The sequence below is a fragment of the Schistocerca americana genome, chromosome 1 (genome assembly GCF_021461395.2).
Source record: "Schistocerca americana isolate TAMUIC-IGC-003095 chromosome 1, iqSchAmer2.1, whole genome shotgun sequence".
Classification (NCBI taxonomy): Eukaryota; Metazoa; Arthropoda; class Insecta; order Orthoptera; family Acrididae; genus Schistocerca; species Schistocerca americana.
Window position 1 is genome coordinate 874,661,580 of NC_060119.1, and position 17,375 is coordinate 874,678,954.

Below are 17,375 nucleotides of genomic sequence, written 5' to 3' on the forward strand. Positions count from 1 at the left end.
ATAGAAATTGCAAATACCTGCCTGCCGAGTCTTAGGAGAGACACCCTGTATATACACTGCCGGAAAAAGTTAGTACATCCTTTTAGAGGTTTCCTATTCACTCAAGAGCTATTGTTACGAAAGACCATATGGAGTGCATGAAACGATTGCATTTACAGATCAACAGCACAAGCGGTTCTGAGGTACCAGGTTCACCCACGCTGAGACACCAATACTAGTGCGTGGTGTTGCCTTCATGAGTGGCAATGAAGCGCTTAGTCTGACTTCCAGTCGATCGTACAGCTGGCCATTTCTCGTCCCGTCGTATCCCACACGTGCTCGATTGAAAACAAGTGCGGAGATCGTGTGGTCAGGGTAGATACTGCACGACTTACAGTGCACGTTGTGTTTCATGGACAGTGTGTGGGCGAGCATTATCCTGTTGCAACAACAGAGCACTCTCTCGTTGCAAGAATGGCAAAAGAACAGGTCTAATAACTATGCTGCACTACCGAGCGTTGGTTAGCGTTCCCATCAGAAACAACAATGGTGAACGATAGATGAAGCTTATCGCACCCCAGACCATAATATTGTGTGTACTAGACAAATGCACTCTACAAGACAGCGCTCACCAGGTCTAAGCCGTACGTGCAAACAACAGTCACTTGCGTGAAGGCATAATGTGTTTTCATCGCTGAATACCATGGCGCGTCATTCCATTTTCCCAGTGATCCTCTGGCGGCACCTATCGATCCTGTGGCGTGATTGGAAGATGGGCTAGAGGTCTACGTGCCTGTAGTCACATTGTTAATAATGGTTCAAATGGCTCTAAGCACCATGGGACTTAACATCTGAGGTCATCAGTCCCCTAGACTTAGAACTACTTAATCCTAACTAACCTAAGGACATTACTGACATCCATGCCCGAGGCAGGATTCGAACCTGCAACAGTAGCAGCCGCATGGTTCCGGACTGAAGACACTGCTAATAACCGGCTCGCAGTAGTTCATGTTGGCACGTCTGGGATTACAAGTCCTCTTATCTGTGCTGTGGTAGCTGTACGATCTGCCACTGCTGCCCTTATAACACGTCGATCCTGGAGGACCTTTGTGCTGTGTAGACTTCCAGAACCTCGTCTACAGGTGTGAGAATGTTCACGTGACCACGTTGCACAAGTGACGCAGCACGTCAAACATGTGTGCCAATTCTTCGAAAGAACCATCCCGCTACCCGGACGGCCGCAGTTTGACCCCTTCCTGAGTTTGCAGTAGGAAGCACGGGTGCGTCTCCATGGCATGGCTGCCTGCTTGCTTCCGACGTTTGCACCACACTGAGTCTTCTGGCTGTGAGAATTCCACTTTTTTTTTTTTTTTTTTTTTTTTGTCATCAGGCTACTGACTGGTTTGATGCGGCCCGCCACGAATTCCTTTCCTGTGCTAACCTCTTCATCTCAGAGTAGCACTTGCAACCTACGTCCTCAGTTATTTGCTTGACGTATTCCAATCTCTGTCTTCCTCTACAGTTTTTGCCCTCTACAGCTCCCTCTAGTACCATGGAAGTCATTCCCTCATGTCTTAGCAGATGTCCTATCATCCTGTCCCTTCTCCTTATCAGTGTTTTCCACATATTCCTTTCCTCTCCGATTCTGCGTAGAACCTCCTCATTCCTTACCTTATCAGTCCACCTAATTTTCAACATTCGTCTATAGCACCACATCTCAAATGCTTCGATTCTCTTCTATTCCGGTTTTCCCACAGTCCATGTTTCACTACCATACAATGCTGTACTCCAGACGTACATCCTCAGAAATTTCTTCCTCAAATTAAGGCCGGTATTTGATATTGGTAGACTTCTCTTGGCCAGAAATGCCTTTTTTGCCATAGCGAGTCTGCTTTTGATGTCCTCCTTGCTCCGTCCGTCATTGGTTATTTTACTGCCTAGGTAGCAGAATTCCTTAACTTCATTAACTTCGTGACCATCAATCCTGATGTTAAGTTTCTCGCTGTTCTCATTTCCACTACTTCTCATTACCTTCGTCTTTCTACGATTTACTCTCAAACCATACTGTGTACTCATTAGACTCTTCATTCCGTTCAGCAGATCATTTAATTCTTCTTCACTTTCACTCAGGATAGCAATGTCATCAGCGAATCTTATCATTGATATCCTTTCACCTTGTATTTTAATTCCACTCCTGAACCTTTCTTTTATTTCCATCATTGCTTCCTCGATGTACAGATTTAAGAGTAGGGGCGAGAGGCTACAGCCTTGTCTTACACCCTTCTTAATACGAGCACTTCGTTCTTGATCGTCCACTCTTATTATTCCATCTTGGTTGTTGTACATATTGTATATGACCCGTCTCTCCCTATAGCTTACCCCTACTTTTTTCAGAGTCTCGAACAGCTTGCACCGTTTTATATCGTCGAACGCTTTTTCCAGGTCAATAAATCCTATGAAAGAGTCTTGATTTTTCTTTAGCCTTGCTTCCATTATTAGCCGTAACGTCAGAATTGCCTCTCTCGTCCCTTTACTTTTCCTAAAGCCAAACTGATCGTCACCTACCGCATTCTCAATTTTCTTTTCCATTCTTCTGTATATTATTCTTGTAAGCAGCTTCGATGCATGAGCTGTTAAGCTGATTGTGAGATAATTCTCGCACTTGTCAGCTCTTGCCGTCTTCGGAATTGTGTGGATGATGCTTTTCCGAAAGTCAGATGATATATCGCCAGACTCATATATTCTACACACCAACGTGAATAGTCGTTTTGTTGCCACTTCCCCCAATGATTTTAGAAATTCTGGTGGAATGTTATCTATCCCTTCTGCCTTATTTGGCCGTAAGTCCTCCAAAGCTCTTTTAAATTCCGTTTCTAATACTGGATCCCCTATCTCTTCTAAATCGACTCCTGTTTCTTCTTCTATCACATCAGACAAATCTTCACCCTCGTAGAGGCTTTCAATGTATTCTTTCCACCTATCTGCTCTCTCCTCTGCATTTAACATTGGAATCCCCGTTGCACTCTTAATGTTACCACCGTTGCTTTTAGTGTCACCAAAGGTTGTTTTGACTTTCTTGTGTGCTGAGTCTGTCCTACCGACAATCATATCTTTTTCGATGTCTTCACATTTTTCCTGCAGCCATTTCGTCTTAGCTTCCCTGCACTTCCTATTTATTTCATTCCTCAGCGACTTGTATTTCTGTATTCCTGATTTTCCCGGAACATATTTGTAGTTCCTCCTTTCATCAATCAACTGAAGTATTTCTTCTGTTACCCATGGTTTCTTCGCAGCTACCTTCTTTGTACCTATGTTTTCCTTCCCAACTTCTGTGATGGCCCTTTTTAGAGATGTCCATTCCTGTTCAACTGTACTGCCTACTGCGGTATTCCTTATTGCTGTATCTATAGCGTTAGAGAACTTCAAACGTATCTCGTCATTCCTTAGTACTTCCGTATCCCACTACTTTGCGTATTGATTCTTCCTGACTAATGTCTTGAACTTCAGCCTACTCTTCATCACTACTAAATTGTGATCTGAGTCTATATCTGCTCCTGGGTACGCCTTACAATCCAGTATCTGATTTCGGAATCTCTGTCTGACCATGATGTAATCTAATCGAAATCTTCCCGTATCTCCAGGGCTTTTCCAAGTATACCTCCTCCTCTTGTGATTCTTGAACAGGGTATTCGCTATTACTAGCTGAAAAAAAAATGGCTCTGAGCACTATGGGACTTAACATCTGTGGTCATCAGTCCCCTAGAACTTAGAACTACTTAAACCTAACTAATCTAAGGACATCACACACATCCATGCCCGAGGCTGGACTCGAACCTGCGACCGTAGCAGCGCCTAAAACCGCTCGGCCACAGCAGCCGGCTATACTAATAGGCCTAGTCCACTTAGTGATGCAGCTAAGGCTGTGCAGAAAGCATCAGGTCATGAAGTTTTTGACACGTTTGTGGGAAGACTTTGACGCAGAGGAAAGACAACCATCACACTAATATGTGTACATACAGCATTAAGGTACTACACATAAAAATATTCGAATTTATACCCGTGTGTGTGTGTGTGTGTGTGTGTGTGTGTGTGTGTGTGTGTGTGTGTCTGTGTATTTATATGATGAAAAATTTTCTCACTGTTGATAGGACTCCACTGAATTCATTTTCAGACTTTCCTTTCAGGATGGACTGGGCTTTTATATGAGAGGCTCCTGTATTTCCAAGGTTTCTGAGGTATTTAGTTTGAAGTCTTTGAGTTGAACATGTAGCACCCTTAAATTGTCTCTTTAGGTCAGCATTGGGGGGGGGGGGGGGGTCAGCAATTGTTGATTTATTATTTTGTAAAGAAAGCAGAAAACTGTTCCTTGAATTTTGTGGAAATGTTCCTCGCAGTTTGTCCCACGTAAAAGCAGTTGCTGTTCTAGCAAGTGATTTTGTAGACACAAGTTTGCTTGAACTTGTCAGAGAGACTTGGTTCGTAAATTAATTGTTAGCCAATTCTTCTTTGTAAAGAAACTTTCATCTACTTTGTAGAGTTTCAGTTACTGTTCCGTAACTTGTAATACTAATGTTCATGTCTAATTTCAACCACTGCCAAGAAGAGACTGTATTATTAATTTTTCTATAGAATGCTCGTATGTAAGTTAAAAATTTGTTTAAAGATTTAATTATATTGTAAGACTCGTGACTAATTTATGAACTTTGTACTACTGGAATATCTATACAATCTGACAGTTTCTCTGAAACTTCGAGTCGCATCTTTGAAAACTGCTAGCCAGCATGGAACGGAGTAAACAGGGTTTAGTAGTTAGTTCACGGCGATGTCATATACAACAGAAATCAGCAACATTCGTAGGTATACTGTACGTTTAAACAAATACCTACGGAAGGCCTTCAGTAAATCTGTACACGTTCGTTTACAACTCCGCAAATTCCAATTAAGAACACAGTACAAGCACTCACAGATACGCATTTCTGTCGTGTTGACGAGGTAATGATGGTCCTAACAACTGTAAACCTTGTCGTTGAAAATGCACTTAGAAATGTACATTACTGAAGTAGAATCGCTATTGACAAGACAGTAGACTGATATTAAGTTTTTCAGTCATTTCAGTGTCTCGGCTTCTGGAAAAAATAGTCACTACGGCGACCAAGAAACATCGATATATTTTTGAAAATTAAGATGTAGTTCAAACCTTAGCTAGCCGAAAATTCGTTGCTAGCGACGTAGGTCACAGCAACTTAAAAGTTCCTGTGTCCCGACATCGGACGTGGCGTGGCACTGAGCGAGCCTCGCGCTCCGTCCCCGGCGTGAATCCAAGCGATGCTAGAGATGTGCGGCGCGCGAGCCGCGTTATGCGGTCTGCTGTGCGATAATCAGCTAGGAGACGTTCCATCACTAGGTCCAAGTCACTTCTCCGCGCTGTTATTCTGAGGTTAAAATTACGAGCTACGAACATTTTTCCGTTGATAGCAAATACAGCTCAGAGACTTTGTGAATAGCAATAACAAACATTCAACACTCAACAACCATTGAAATTACCATAAACTGATAACAGTTACAACAGTCAAGAATGATGAGATGTTTTCAAGATGCGCATAGCTATACGAAAGCGCTTTGTTCACAACTACCGGTTTCACGTCAGTATAGACGCATCTTCAGGTTTGTCTGTCAAGAAAACTAATCATAGTCTGAAATTTTATGAAATGGTAGCAATACCGAACCACAGATAGTGTTGGCATTCAACATCAAACAACGACAAGTACTCTCAATGGTTATATTTTCATTATAAACTGAAGCGCCAAAGAAACTGGTATAGGCGTGCGCATTCAAATACAGAGATATGTAAACAGGCAGAATACGGCGCTGCGATCGGCAACGACTATATAAGACAACAAGTGTCTGGTGCAGTTGTTAGGTCGGTTACTGTTGCTGCAATGGCAGGTTATCAAGGTTTAAGTGAGTCTGAACGTGGTGTTATAGTCGCACACAGCGATGGGACACAGCACTCCGAGGTAGCGATGAAGTGGGGATTTTCCATTACAACCATTTCACGAGTGTATCGTGAATATCAGGAATGCGGTAAAATATCAAATCTCTGACATCGCTGCGGCCGAAAAAAGACCCTGCAAGAACAAGACGAACGATGACTGAAGGGAATCGTTAATCGTGACAGGAGTGCAACCCTTCCGCAAACTGCTGCAGTTTGATACGTCTGACAAGCGACACTTATGTAAGCATCCTGTCTGATCTCCTGCATCCATTCATGACCACTGTGCTTTCCGACGGACTTGGGCAATTCCAGCAGGACAATGCGGCACCCAACACCTCCAGAAGTGCTACAGAGTGGCTCCAGGATCACTCTTCTGAGTTTAAACATCTCTGCTGGCAACCAGACTCCCCAGAAATGAACATCATTGAGCATATCTGAGATGCTTTGCAACGTTTAGTTCAGAAGAGATCTCCACCCTCTCGTACTCTTACGGATTTATGGACAGCCCTGCAGGAGTCATGTTGTCAGTTCCCTCCAGTACTACTTCAGACATTAGTCGAGCCCATGCCACTTCGTGTTGCGCCACTTCTGCGTGCTCTCGGGGGTCCTACATGATATTAGGCAGATGTATCAGCTTCTTTGGCTATTCGGTGTATATACGCATAATTGTGGAGTCCCAGGATTCGGAAAGTTATCCAAGTTAAGACTCAAACCTCATTGGAGGATTTTCATAATAAACTTGAGTGCCCCCAAAAGAAATTATGTAAAAAGTGTACAGAATGAATGCTGAATGAGCCAGGCCTAGAAAAAAGCGAGTCCAAATAAAAAAAGCAAGTAATCAATGGGACACTAATATGAATGGGGATAAAGTGCATAAAAATTGTCTAACGATAGAGAAGGTACTATATGTATAGGAGAGGATATCATCCGAAAAATAATACTATAGTACGGAACCGAAAAGTCGACAATGAAAGATATATGAAAAATAGATTACTGGATAACATCCCATAGGATATATTGTTGGATTCGGTAGACACCAACTGTATACAATCAATGTAAGAAAAACTTAAAATCCTGTGTGATGTGCGTATATATGCTGTATTGCTAACAGGCCGATATGGTTAAAGCAGCCCATGGTCTTCCACCTTCCAGTGTATTGCTAGGCTCCACGAGCTGCATGCACGACATCGGCCTGTTTGCAGTACGGTAGATATATGCACAGCATACGGGATTTTAAGTTTTACTTACATCGAGTTTACACAGCTGGTGTGTACCTGAGTACTGTAATACATTATACGGTATGTTATACTGATCTGGCTCATTCAGTAGTCATGATCTGTACATTTTAACAAGGAACCTTTGGCTGTACTCAATTTTGTTATCACAGCCAACAACTGCAGTTTGATTCTTAACGTGGATAATTTTCCGAATACTGGAATTCCGTAATTGTCCATCTTATTAAGCAAATATAACCATTGCAAACCTGAAGATGCATCTATATTGACGTGAAACCGGTCGTTGTAAATAAAGGCCCTTCATACAGCTAAGCAGCTTTTGGAGACATTGCTCCTACCAACACCTATGGTAGATTGGATTGTTTGGGGGAAGAGACCAAACTGCGAGGTCATCGGTCTCATCGGATTAGGGAAGGACGGGGAAGGAAGCCGGCCGTGCCCTTTCACAGGAACCATTCCGGCATTTGCCTGGAACGATGTAGGGAAATCACGGAAAACCTAAATCAGGATGGCCAGACGCGGGATTGACCCGTCGTTCTCCCGAATGCGAGTCCAGTGTGCTAACCACTGCGCCACCTCGCTCGGTCCTATGGTAGATTCCCTGTTGCTAACTGATTTCAAGAAAATTTCGAGATCCATTCACTGTGATGAACAACGTACGCACCTTCCTCTTGATAGATCGCTTCTGCCGGCCGGTATGGCTCAGAGCCATAGACCGCTTCTAGCCAGTCCCTTGCAACCTGTGCAGAAATATCCCCAGAACAAAAGTGGATAACAGTGCAAAGTCAAAACATCGAAAGTCATAGCTAAACAGTTGAGTTTTTCGTGATTATAAATGCGGTTTATTAACTTAAATCAACCGTCGGCAAGTCCACCTCTTCGATCAAACACAGCCTCCAGCTAGGTAATCGCTCAGCTATTTGATACGAAACCTGTTTGGACTAAGCCCGTACGCGCACAAAAGCCGCATCACTGGCGTATAGAATCGGAAAGAACTGATCGGATTTCCGCGCCAACCGAAGGAAATACCTTAAAAACACTTGTCAAATTTTCGTACTGCACCTTTCTGGACCGAAATGAGCCCTCAATTCCTACACAAACAACCAGTAAGACAGTGAAAGAGCGTCCGCAGCACAGAAGACAGAAGATTCGCTTACTATACCAAGTAAGATCGCCGGCTGACGTCTAGACTGCGAGACTTCCCAGCCACCCTGCAAAAAAGTTTGACGGCTGTCAGCCAGTCGGATCCGAGGCTCTGGTGTGCTTCCAGAAGTGTACTCCTCTTCACGTTACACATTAATGACCTGCGAGAAAGTATTAATAATACCTCAGACTTTTCGTAAAAGCTGTAATTATCGTTAATAAAGTACTATCTGATAAAAACGCTGCATATAAACTCTAAGACAAAAACAGACACCACGAAGGAATCATCCGGATGGGGTGGAAGTTGGAAGATGTGATGTGCATGTACAGTCAAACAAATGATTATAATTTCAAAAAAATTGAATGATTTATTCAAGAGAGATAAATTCAAATTGAGCAAGTCAGTAACGCCTTGTTCCATATCTAGCCTTTATTCAAGCAGTTACCCAGCTTGTCACTGATTGATAGAGTTACTGAATGTCCTCCTTAAGGATTTACGGATATCGAGCGGAATTCTGTCGAATTGGCACGTTAGATCGTCAGAATCCCGAGATGGTTGGAGGAGCCCGCCCATAATGCTCCAAACGTTCTCAAGTGGGGAGAGATCTGGTGACCTTGCTGGACAGGGTAGGGTTGGGCAAGCATGAAGACAAGTATTAGAAACCCTAGTCGTGTGCGGGAGGACATTATCTTGCTGAAATGTAATCCCAGGACGGCTTGCCATGAAGGGCAACATAATGGGGCGTAGAATATCGTCGACGTACCGCTGTGCTGTAACACTACCATGGATAACGAGCGAAGGGGTCCCGCTATGAATAGAAGTGGCACCGCGAACCATCACTTTTAACTGTTGGGCCATACGGCAGCCAACAGTCAGGTTGGTATGCCACCGCTGACCGGGCGTCTCCAGACGTCTTTTACCTGGAATCTCATTGCCAGGAGTTGAATCCTGCTTCGAGCTGAGCCCCAGTGGTCAGCTAAGAAGTGTCTGGAGGCGTCCCGGTCAGCAGTAGGATACCAACCTGCCTGCCATACTGCTCGAGAACTAGGAGTGATAGTCTGGGATGCCATTTCTTTTCATAGCAGGAACCAATTAGTTGTCATCTGCGACACCCGTACGGTACAGCGGCACGTCGACGATATTCTATGTTCCGTTTTGTTGCTCTTCAGGGCTACCCATCCTGGCCCTACTCTTCAGAAAGGTAATTCCCGCCCGCACATGGCGAAAGTTTCTATTACTTTTCTTCGCACTTGCCAAACCCTCCCTTGGTCAGCAAAGTCGCAGGATTTCTCCCCAATTAAGAACGTTTGCACCGTTACGGGGAGGGCCTTCCAGCCAGCTTGGGATTTTGACGATCGAACGCGCCAGCTGGGCAGAATTTGGCACGATATCCCTCACGAGGCCATCCAACAACTCTACCTCAATATCAAGACGAAAAACTGATTGCATAAGAACCAGAGTTGGACCAACGAGTTATTGGCTTGGTCAATTTGTGATACTCTTCCTCTTGAATAAATCATCAAATTTTTCTGAAATTGTAATAATTTAATTGACTGTACGTAAACATCACATCTGCCGATTTCCGCTCCATTCGGATAATTCCTTCGCGGTGCGTCTTTGTGTGTGTGTGTGTGTGTGTGTGTGTGTGTGAGAGAGAGAGAGAGAGAGAGAGAGAGAGAGAGAGAGAAAGAGAGAGAGAGAGAGAGTCTGTCCTTGGAGTGTATGTCCAAACAGTTAAGACTTCATAATGATCCATGTTATTAGCAACATGCTTTAAATGTACAGAAATGTAGAACTGTGCACTTCGCAACGTGCAGAAAAGTAGTGCTCTAACACTACAATATCAGTGAGTCACAACTGCAATCAGTCAATTCATATGAAGGCATGGATGTAACAGTTTGTACGTATATGGAATGGAAATAACTTATAGTTTCAGTCGTAGGTAAAGAAGCTGTCAGAATTAGATTCATTAGCAGTATACTGACAAAATCCAGTCAGTATACGACGAAGACTTCTTATAAAACGCTTGTCTACCCCATCTCAGAATATTGCTCAAGCGTGTGCGGCCCAAACCAAATAGAAGTAATGGGCAATGATGAACGTAGAAAAAGAAAGCAGCACGAACAATCACGGGTTTGTTTGACTCTTGGTAGAGCTTCATGAAAACGCTGAAAAGCTATAGCTGACACTTGGAGATAATCGCCAATTATTGCGTGAAAGCCAACTTACACAGTTGAAAGGTTCAGTATTAAGTTAATAGAATAGATTTTAGTTCCTCACGTACCGCCCCTGTAGCGACCTCAAAGACAAGATCAGAATAACTAAATGGCTCTGAGCACTGTGGGACTTAACATTTGTGGTCATCAGTCCCCTAGAACTTAGAACTACTTAAAACTAACTAACCTAAGGACATAACACACATCCATGCCCGAGGCAGGATTCGAACCTGCGACCGTAACGGCCACACGGTTCCAGGCTGAAGCGCCTAGAACCGCACGGCCACACCGGCCGGCTCAGAATAATTAGAGCTTACAGAGAGGTATTTAAGCAACCATTGTTCCTGCGCTCCATATATACTCGAATTGGGAAGAAACTCCAGCATCACGTATTCTCAGCACCCTCGTGTCACGCACTTCACTGTGGTTAAGAGAGTATGTATTAAATGTGCATCTATTACGATCGGTTTTTGACAGCAACCGCAAACAGTATTTTTGTTCATCCCTTTTCTCTCACTAAAAGCATTTCTCTGAAATGTGTTGTCTCCTGCCAGGAGTTCGTGCAGTATTATTTCCATCTGTACTGGGAAAGTACCTGACGTCATGGGAATCACTTTGAGCAGGCCAAGCAGACGCTGTCCGCGGCATCCAAATACATTGCAGGTTTCCTTACAACTAACAACAGTAAGAATAAGAAAAACCATTGGGTTCGGACCTCAAAACTCAACCTCTAACCCACTGAATTCGCGATAATTTCGCCAGATCCCAGCTCCTGCTTTTCTAACAGCCAAGTTTACGCTACTAAGGAAATGTATATCAAGCAAGACTCAAATATACATTGACTGCCTCACTCGAAGTCCGTCACGGATAGTGCTCCCCCACTCTCGTTTCAACAGTCTCGGAAATGACTTTTTACAAAGTTCCTTGAAAATATTGTATCTAGGACTAATCGAGTGAAAAAAATTCTATCCCTCACCCTACCACACAGCACAAACCTTTATCTTGTCTTAATTTGAAATATGGTGACCATGAGGGTGACATAGTTGTTACGAGAAATGTCCTGATTAGCATTCATATGAAGCAGACTCTATCCGTATCAGGGAGGTCAGTAATATTTATTAGGTGGTTCGAAATATCTGAACGAGGTTTTCGAAGGATGATAACATCCAGAGGGCGAGTGTTTTTTTTTCTACAGATTTCTTGATGTCGTTATTATTTTTGTAAAGGTTTGCGTGATTCCTAACCTGGGAAGCATAATGATACGACTGTTCTTAACGTTTTGAGTGAGCCTCTTCTATAAAATAATCGGTTTTATCTTTGATGGGTCAGCCGGCCGCTGTGGCCGAGCGGTTCTAGGCGCTTCAGTCTGGAACCGCGCGAACGCTACAGTCGCAGGTTCGAATCCTGCCTCGGGCATGGATGTGTGTGATGCCCTTAGGTTAGTTAGGTTTAAGTAGTTCTAAGTTCTAGGCGACTGATAACCTCAGAAGTTAAGTCTCATAGTGCTCAGAGCCATTTGATTTTTGATGGGTCATATTGGCGTTGCTATGCAGGGGACATTACCAGTGTCTTCGAACTTAATTTTCCTCTCATCACCCAGCTGTTTTTGGGAGAAGTTTCATTTCGAACAGCAACAACAGTTATATTCCTGTACAGTTTTTACACAAGCCATTCACTGTGTTTTCAGACAAGGTATACCGTTCGATTAAACCGACATTTTCACTTCATGAACACAATAAATAAGTTGAGAGTACTAGTAACACGGCAGGATAGTAGTCCTTCTGTACGCTGTCATGAGTCAGAAACCCATTTCTGATCCGTCAAACCGTTTATGAAATATTACTGATTTCTATGTTAACTGGGAGACATACTTCGCTGTAATTAAAATGGTTTCTGGGTATCGTTCCAGTTCTACATCTGCATCCAGTGCTTGATCTGTGACAGTACGCACCGATACTCCGCACCGGTACCTTTGACGAAAAAAAAATCAGAACCGCGTATTTTGAGAAGTCGTACGGTAGAAATTTTGGGAAAAGAGATGCACTGTTGGTGTTCCAAGAGATGCATACATTGTCTTTCGTGGATGTGCGCAGATCTTTGTACGGGGAGTTGCTGCCTTTTTGGGATCAACCATTACTTTCTTTTCTTTGTTTTGGCATAACGACACCATTGTCGTCACCAGTAACAATACAGGATGGGAATAGTCGGTGTTGTTCACGAGCCAATTGATGGCGAGCAAGCAGAGATGCAAATATGGCCACCCGCCGATTTTTGTGAGTTTGGGTTAGAGCATGCTGTACCCACACACCCGATTTTTGAACGTTCCCCTCTGGATGCAAATGTCGCGTGATGGTGAAATAGTCACAGTTCATCACATTTTCTGACGTGGATCACTTTGGATAAATATGTTTAAGCGATCTTGATCAAATGCTGAAGGTCAGAGAGTCACTAATGTCAAAACGATCCTCCTTTTTAACGAGGAAACTATTTTCTTGGCGTGCTCTGTCGAATGGCATTATTTTCACTCACGGCACAAGTATTTCTAGTTGTCACCCCTGTATTTACCTCAAAAACAAGAAAATGTCCGGAATATTCCGATTTCTCCACTTTACCCTCCATTTTCTAGCGTCCATAGATCAACTCGCTATATCCAGATGTCAGAATGACAATATTTAGACAAAATGGCTCTGAGCACTATGGGACTTAACTTCTGAGGTCATCAGTCCCCTAGAACTTAGAACTACTTAAACCTAACTAACCTAAGGGCATCACACACATCAATGCCCGAGGCAGGATTCGAACCTGCGACCGTAGCGCCTAGAACCGCTCGGCCACTCCGGCCCGCAATATTTAGACACAAATAGCAACAGTTAACTATAAATAAAAAATGATAGTCAATAAATTATTCTATAGCAACCGGAATACCAACACGTAAAACAAAAACGCTTCGAACTTATGCAGCTACCTAGTGTTTGGAGGTCAACATGCCAGTGCAACATAATGCCACTCTATTCCATGACACTGGAGTACCAAAACGATCATGTTCGGCAATGTTTCTAGTGTTCCCGCCACTCGCCATATGAAATCGCAATGACTTCAGTGTATTTATTGTCTTTTAATGTCTTTTTAGTTCGTCTCGTTGCGTGTTTCTTTCAGTTGTCTTTTATTCTGTATTGCAGCAGTTCTTTCTACGCGTGGCCCAAGTATCATCGAGCTACGTTACTTGGCAGTGACAAATCAAGCGAAAGCTACTTTCCTCGTTATGTTTGGTACACCGGAGTATATTGTAAATATGAGTTGAGATAGGTTGTTAGAGGGCAAGCTATAATGACAGTATTCACATCGTGGCCTCCACAGAAGCACGTCTGAATAGCAGTAAAAGAAAGAGTTAAGTAAGGAATAAGCTTGATGACAAACATCAGCAGCAATCAGATAGCCATTGTAAGGTGAAGGACGAGATAAACATCAGGGGATCCCTTCACGGTTGACACAGCTCGGCTTAAGGGCTGTATAAAGCAAATAGTGTCGTACACTTATCGTAGATCGACGACTTAGATTTCTGGATAGACATAATCGTTGCACTACGTGTCCAGCGAGAAGGGGAGGAGAAAAGAAGTGAGGCGCCTACTGAGCCGATAGCGATCGGAAGCGGTGGTTGCACTCGAGGCCGCCAGAGGCGCGGCGGGCGGCGCCGGACGCGCCGGCGGGGCGGGCCGGCAGTCGGTGCGGAGCCGCCGGAGAGAGCGGATCGCGGCGCGCACGCTGGCTGAAGAGTCCGCGACGGCGACGGCGACGGCGACGGCGACGAGTGCCATGCGGCGCGCGGCCGGCGTCGCCACCCGCACTGCCACCGGCTCCCCGCCGCTGCTGCTGCCCCTCCTGCTGCTGCTGGCGCTGCTCGCCGGCGCCTCGTCCGCGCCCCGCAGCCACCTCTACGTCGACGACAGAGTGGTGAGTGACTGCACACCGGCGTCTTCGCTGACTGCACCTCGATTCGCGAGTGTTTACCCCGTCTTCTTTGGGGGATGGGCGACGGCAAAGCGCAGTCGGGTGCGCTTCGATCGTTGCACGTTTCGCGCAACCTCTATAAAAGTAGTAGGAAAGAAATGATTACGTTACGTCGCAGTTACTGTTCGTTACTTTTACTCTTCGTTCAGCGCATAGCTTCATTTTGCATGATAGCAAGTGGCAACTGAGAACATCATCTATTACGTTGGCCATGAAGTGGGAAATCCTGAGAGCCCTGAAAGAGAAATTAACGTATCGAATGTTACCGATACTTTGCACAATTAATAACGTGCTGTCGGATGTTTAGCCGAATTGTTGATCGTATTTCATCCGAAGAGTTCACACAAGGAAACAACACTTGGGTAAGATAACTGGGTCGGTTGTCAAAATATAGTGCGTGAAATGGAATGGACACCTTGGCGAAACATCCGAAAGCACATTACTAATCAATGACGCCGATAAAACCTGAGCCACGCGGGATTGGCCGAGCGGTCTGAGGCGCTACAGTCATGGACTGCGCGGCTGGTCCCGGCGGAGGTTCGAGTCCTCCCTCGGGCATGGGTGTGTGTTTGTGCTTACGATAATTTAGGTTAAGTAGTGTGTAATCTTAGGGACTGATGACCTTAGCAGTTAAGTCTCAGAAGATTTCACACACATTTGAACATTTTTGATAAAACCGAGAGATCACACTGCATAATGATATCAATTAAAAAATGTGTAGATATTACTTCTGCGATATTATTTCTGCAAATGTGTGTGTGGGCGCGCGTTAGTCCTCTTCAGTTGCTCAATACAGGGTGATCGATATAAACCTGAAGTATTTCATTGGGTCGTAACCCACCCGGGATGGGGGTATCTAGAAAGTCCGATGTACAACAATAGACCTCGGACGGCAGCGAAACTACATGAGACCATAACACAGGAAATAAACGACTCTGGTGAGATACATATCACAGAGTGTCGCGGAATATAGTGAAACGAGAACAGGTATGTATCGAAGCTGGTGGAGGGCACTGCCAACATGTGTATGTATGTAATCCACCAGTTCTCTATTATCATTTCCCGAAACTGCAAACGTGTCCCATTATTGCTTCAAATGTTATGACTCATTGAATTAGTCCAGTTTCACATGGTTCACACTGTATTTTGAGCAATTGGGTTTTCTGACTATAGTTCGATAAGTTCAGGGATAGGCCTAAAATTTTTTTATTCTGGCGCTTACTGTATTGTTCATTTCAGCCATTGCTGTCTATATGCAACAACGCCAAGATGCAACGAGCTTCTGATTCCACGTAAATCTGGGGAGAAAGTATAGGTAGGACATTCCCTACAGCAGCATTCTTATGTCCATACTCATTTCTTTTATCAGAACAATTAACATAAGTATTTGCAATACCTTCTGTACCGTGTCAAGGGGATGAATACTACAGGTATGTAACAGCTCAAGCTATGAAGAAGTTTCTGATATACGGAATTCTCTAATATATACTTCAAGAAAATTGTTTCGGAAAAGTTGAAACTAGCACAGCTGATGCGGTCGATTATCGATCCTTTGTTCACAGAATGTTTTCTTAATACTGCTATTATACATTGATGCTATAAATGGTTTCTCACGATAAAGAACACAAACAGTAATAAACCAACGGAATAATGCTACTATCAGAGCACAAAAGATGCGAAGATGTTGCTCTTAAAAGACTTAGACTGAAAAGTGGGGTACCAGCTGCCTCTTTCTACCATTCTCAGCACCTTCAAAAATTTGCCCAAAAATTTTGGCATGCTAACATATTCGCGCATTTTTTAACATGAAACTCACCTTTCATTCCCACAAGCACCCCTGACAGTAACTCACTCACACCACTAGCCCGTCGCTGTAAGTCGCTCATACCTATCCATTCCCAGTTACACTTTCTCACTCGCTCATTCAATCCAACTTATTGTCGTCATCTCTATGTGTCTCTCTGTTGTTGTCTCCTGTCTGACAGCCATAATCCCCTTCCTTCTGTTCAAATGCTGCTGTCTCCTCTCACTGTCATTCTCTCTCTGGCTCTCTCTTACTGATAATTTATCATTCCTTCCTACTTATTGTTGCTGTCTCTTCTCACTAACACACACACACACACACACACTCTCTTTCTCTCTTCCTCGTTGCCATTCTCAGATACTCTGTCTCTCATTATCACTGGCTCCCATTCACTTTCACTTTCTCTTTATCCCTCCTTCCCCCTAGCACTGTCTCCTTCACTCATTTCCTATCACTGTTCCGTCACTGTCGCCCAAGTTCCACTGCCACTATGTTCCTCTCCTTCTCTCACACCGCAGATAACCTCGGGGTAGAGCGCCCGTAATCACAACCAACGAACTTCTCTCACACTATCATTGTCTTCTTCGCTCTTTTCTATAACACAACCACTATCTTCCAGTATTTATTCCTTTTCCGTCTGTTTCCCACTGCAACTGTCTTCTTCTCTCTCAGCATAAAGAAGCGCGAATACCTGGTCGTGCGGTAGCGTTCTCGCTTCCCACGCCCGGGTTCCCGGGTTCGATTCCCGGCGGGGTCAGGAATTTTCTCTGCCTCGTGATGGCTGGGTGTTGTGTGATGTCCTTAGGTTAGTTAGGTTTAAGTAGTTCTAAGTTCTAGGGGACTGATGACCATAGATGTTAAGTCCCATAGTGCTCAGAGCCATTTGAACCATTTTTTTTGAAGCGCGAATATCATTTTCGCATGATAAAATTTTTGGGATAATTTTTAAATGTGCTAAGGCAGGCAGAAAAAGGCAGCTGGTAGCCCGCTTTTC

At 44.1% G+C, this 17,375-nt stretch overlaps 1 protein-coding gene across 2 annotated transcripts in view; it reads left to right on the forward strand.

The window, feature by feature from the left end:
* Positions 1–17,375, forward strand: part of LOC124614036 (matrix metalloproteinase-2-like) — a 914,756-nt gene that overhangs the window by 54,895 nt on the left and 842,486 nt on the right. Inside the window, exon 1 of one of the 2 annotated variants that reach the window (XM_047142865.1) lies at positions 14,369–14,520. The exons of the other annotated variant lie outside the window; for it this stretch is intronic. Within the exon in view, the coding sequence (XP_046998821.1) occupies positions 14,383–14,520 (138 nt within the window). The 5' untranslated portion in view covers positions 14,369–14,382. Of the gene's footprint in view, positions 1–14,368; positions 14,521–17,375 lie in introns of those variants that run through there. 2 annotated transcript variants of the gene reach the window in all.